This window comes from Pistacia vera, unplaced genomic scaffold (assembly GCF_008641045.1).
Source record: "Pistacia vera cultivar Batoury unplaced genomic scaffold, PisVer_v2 Contig408, whole genome shotgun sequence".
Taxonomy (NCBI): domain Eukaryota; kingdom Viridiplantae; phylum Streptophyta; class Magnoliopsida; order Sapindales; family Anacardiaceae; genus Pistacia; species Pistacia vera.
In genome coordinates this window covers 334,812-339,702 of record NW_022196233.1, presented here as the reverse complement: position 1 = coordinate 339,702, position 4,891 = coordinate 334,812, and the positions used below count along the sequence as shown (strand labels likewise).

General features: G+C 36.8%; 1 protein-coding gene across 1 annotated transcript; it reads right to left on the bottom strand.

The window, feature by feature from the left end:
* Positions 1 to 950: 950 nt before the first annotated feature.
* On the bottom strand, positions 951 to 1,967 carry LOC116142403. Its single transcript, XM_031427821.1, has 3 exons — positions 1,830 to 1,967; positions 1,580 to 1,728; positions 951 to 1,101 (listed from the first exon to the last, which is right to left on the bottom strand). Exons 1-3 carry the CDS (start codon positions 1,965 to 1,967, stop codon positions 951 to 953), a joined length of 438 nt encoding a protein of 145 aa, XP_031283681.1.
* Positions 1,968 to 4,891: the final 2,924 nt, after the last annotated feature.

Below are 4,891 nucleotides of genomic sequence, written 5' to 3'. Positions count from 1 at the left end.
AGCATCAGCTGCTGTCTCTGCACCAGCTCCATTGGCCCTGTCTTTGCCATAGATTGCGACAAAGGAATCATAGTGCACCCACGGTTTGTGTTATAGTGCTCTTGCAAAAGGATGATCTACAAAAACGTTAATCATCATAAGATATGCGACATCTGTATCAGCACATATAAACGTGCAGTTTAGAATTTAAAATTTACACAAATAAACCAACAGAAGCATACTTACCCGGACCCAGTCATCAAAGACATCCTTGGTACATGTAATGCATTTCTCCTCATCATTCCACCTGAAGCCGCTACCTTTCTCAAGCATCTCGTTGATTGCATTATATTGCCTCCTCAACATCTTCAACCTCGAGTCGATATGTGGTTGTGCTTTCAGACCACAATGAGGAAGCTTTTCCCACATCATCTTTTCGACCTCAGTTAGGTAACCACACTTGAACCCCCGTTCAGTTCTCCAAAGTGGTTGCTCTTTCAGCTCCAACAAACACTCCACCAACACAACGTCCTCCTTTTTTGTCCACTGCCGCTTACTTCCCTTAGCCTTTGCCCTGCCCTTTCTGCCACTTTTCATAGGCGCAAGGTTGTCATGCATGCTAATGCTCCTGTCGGATTCCTGGGACCGCGATGCTGACCTGTCCATATTGCTGAAAAAAAAAAAGCAGATTAGTGATATTGTACAAAAAAAATCAGGTTACAAATGTTAGTTTATACACAGTGTCCGATCAACTGATATGCGCAAGTTGAATAATTTTATGTCTATCAGGAAGAATAATACATGAACGGGATCACTTAACAATCAAGCATGCACATTACGATAATGTAAGTCAATGTACAAGTCCCGCAACAAAGGCAGACTAGTGTTTGGGTTCATTCATACATGGCAAATCAGAAAAGACATAAATTTAAAAAGTCACAATAGTACACATAAACTAAACAGAAGCACAATCATTCATTCCGCGCAACCATCCAAGTATTGAATATTTCAGCAGCCAAATTGTCTCTAAATGTAGTCCACGCGGCACTAGGCTCAACGTGCCTGATCAATTCACCTTCGTCATCCTTTTCCCCTTCATCGTTCACCTCTTCCTGAAGCCCGCTTCAACCGGGTCAATGGGCAACTCAGACCTTATGAAATTGTGCAAAAGACAACATGCAGTAATGATTCTACATTGAGTTTTGACGGGATAGTAAGATGTGTCCTTCAATATTTCCCATCGAGCTTTCAGGATGCCGAAACATCGCTCAATACAATTTCTTGCTTAAGAGTGTTTCATGTTGAAAAATTCTTATGGTGATAAAGATTAGTGACCTTGTCGCCATTTACTCAAATGATATCGTTGTCCTCGATAAGGGGCCAAAAACCCTTCCCCGTTAGTGTATCCAGCATCGCACAAATAGTAATGCCCTAAAATAAACAATTTCAAGTCAATAACAATTACTAAGTACACTATTATGCTAGACCCTAACATTAAAAATACAATTTTTTTGTTATATTACCTTGGGGCACCTTTAATCCATTTCTCCTAGTAATGGCATCCCTAAGAACTCTACCATCTACAGCGGAACCGTCCTACCCAGCAAGGACATATATCAACTGCATGTCAGGTGTGCATACACCAAGGACATTAGTTGCGATTTCACTTTTCCTTGACCGATACCTAGGTATATCGGCAGCCGGCATGTGAGCCTTTATGTATGTATTATCTGAGGCTCCCAAACAGTTCTAACACAGAATAACAACAATATTTTAGAGAAAACAATAACTCTGATTTTAATAAGGTACTGAACTACATGTGCATCGTAAACCTAGTGATTACACTGTACCTTGAACCATTTCCATCGCTCATCGGTTGAGTTCTCGGGAATGGCCTCTGGATTTTTAAACGGCAGGGTATGCAACCTTAACATGGCGTTCAGGAGTAAGTGAAAATTGCGGCTTACCGTCTCAGTGGATCTACGCATTTGACGTTTCATTACTTTAGTCTTTTGGTTATGGGCAAGGATGTGAAAAAAGGTCCCAACTAATTTTTCTATGGATGAATGACGGGTTAATTTTAAGTTGCCATGTATAGTAAGTAAATTACATAATTTGTGAAATACAACCCTATTCATCCTACAGCTCTCAAAACATAACTCATCATTTTGGAAAAGCATTGTGTGTAAATTGAGCGACCTAACCTTAAACCTAGACGCAGACTCACTGGCATATGATATAGCAGTCCTACGTCTACCCCGTATATTAAGTGTATTAGCCAACCCAAGAAGGACAAGCATGGTGTACATGGTTTCCAACATGTCCAAATGGAAGACTAGAAGGGCAACCAAGTGCATCTTCTACCTGATTGTTAAATGGGCCATAGCTATTTCACATAATTCATGGGTCAAAGCATAATGAAGTCAATCAACCATGTACAACAAATTCGAAATTGACTGTGAGGGGTACATTCAGAAATGATAGCATATGTTTTTACAGATACTCTTCAGCAAATTAAGTAATTTCTTTCCTTATCATATCAGAGAAAGTGCAGATAGAACGGGTTGAAATAGAAGATAAAAAGAAAGTTGGATAGGATACATTCTCTCATGCATTAAATTAAAAGCCAACAATTATAGCATAACAATGTATTAAGGTTGTGTAACATCCAAACAAGTTAACCATTTAACCCATAGCACAAATTGGTTTACCTCTTGAGTTGGGTTTCAAAGGGACTAAAAATACAAGGTAATTTGATATATGAAAACAATGCAACTCATACAGCTCAATCTTAAATTAATATAAAGGATACATAAAAGGACACACGCACAACAAATATGAAAAGGTAACCAAGAAAAGGTTGACACCATTGAGAAACTTAAGATGATGACGCTTCAACAGATATATAAAATATTTGATAGAAATGCAGGGAATGGATTAGCTTCGAATGGGTTAATTCCATTACAAATAATTACTACTTGGTGACAAAGTATTTTTCAAGCAGTCGGTTTTCACTATCAAAACAAATAGGAGATGTATAAAACAAAATATGAAGTCCAACAGTGTTTGAACAGGATGAAATTGAACATATTGATAGGTTATAAAATTGCACCACTGGAGGTGCAATATTCCCAAAAAAAAAAATTCAAGACCCATCTCTAATTGTTCTGAACCATTTAACTTCACACCTAGTTTACTCAAAATGGCAAACATAAATCAGTGAAACCAAAGAAGATCACTAAGTTAGACCTCAAAATCTTTCATAGAATTTCGTACACCATGTATAGACACATAGAGATCCAATTGACCAATATTCCTATCACTCCATAACCCATAAACTAAGGTATTCCTGTACCAAACATATAAACTGTAAAGAATTGCAAGACACACCCCACTATACTAATAAGCTACCTTAAACTAGAGTACACTAACAAGATTAGTACAGTATACTAATATGCTCCCTTAAACTAGACAATACTGAAGTATATCAGTCCACTTATACTAATATGCTCCCGTAAACTAGACTATATACTAGATTTATAAAATTCAAAATAGCAGCATATTATCTTCATTATTTGTACTTTGTCATTCAAATCTTAATACCACAATAGCAAAGGATAGCCACTTACAGTCTCAACAGTATAATACATCAAGCAACAACTTGGAATCTCAACAATGAGCAGCAACAGAGCATAAAAGACAGCAACTTAGAACCTCAGCAAAAACAACCTTAAAATCTCAGCAACAGAACAACCAAAACATCCTTAAAATCTTACCAACAGAATAGCAAAAACTTTGTTAAAAACTGAGGAACAGAATTGTAAAAACACCCTTAAAATCTTAGGAACAGAACAGCCAAAACATCTTTAAAATCTTAGCAACAGAACAACAAAAACATCGTTAAAAACTCAGCAACAGAATTGTAAAAACACCCTAAAATCTTAGCAACAGAACAACAAAAACATCCTAAAAAACTCAGCAACAGAATAGGCACACAGCAACAAAACAGGTGGCGAGGCACTTATGAAGCAAATGGCGGAGATGGTGGACCAACGACAGACGAAAAATTTCAAAGTTAGTGTTTACGGTTGAAATCGAAACAAATAATGGTACATTCAAAGAAAAGAGGGCAAACCACATACCGGAAATAGCGATCGGACTGACGAACAAGATCATCGAGTAATTTTTCTCCACTGGCAGCGAACGAGTTTAGCGTAGAGATCTAAGAACGAAATCGTGCCTCCTGTGCGTTTTAGGAAAAAAAAATTTCTTTTATCTTGTAGTTTTATTGAAGTTAAAGGGCATGTTGGTCATAATATGCAAAAATCTTAAGATAATATAGGTACACAAATTAGCATGGCATTTCTGAAATAAATGATAAAAATCTGGGCAATTTCGTCCGGAAATAAAAAAACTGAGGACAAATACGTCTGTTTATGTAAATTGGCTATTTTGTAATTATTAATAAACCAAAGGATATTTTTGTCCGCATAAAATACTGTTTAGGGGCAAGATTGGACATAAATTATGATTACCCGGTAACGTTCTAATAACAGCCCCCCATGAGGTACAAATATTCCCGGGAATTTACCCCCCTTTGAGCACTGTTTGTCATCTTTTGTTCCTGTAAATTTTTTTACAAAATTGCCAAACACGGTAATCTGCTAAATTTAACAAATATTACCCTTGTTAAAAAATTTAAACCCGATCCAAACGGGCCCTTGATGTATTATCGTGTTACAAACTCCTAACAAAACCAACTAAACAAAAGAATAAATAAACAAAGCCAAACAACATCAAACATAAATGAGCAAATTAATGATTTGAAAACCACAGCCTAGCCAATTAGCCTACAAATAAAATGAATTATTTCAGACAGCTTGCAAACCAATATCTACATTACCTAATGTTT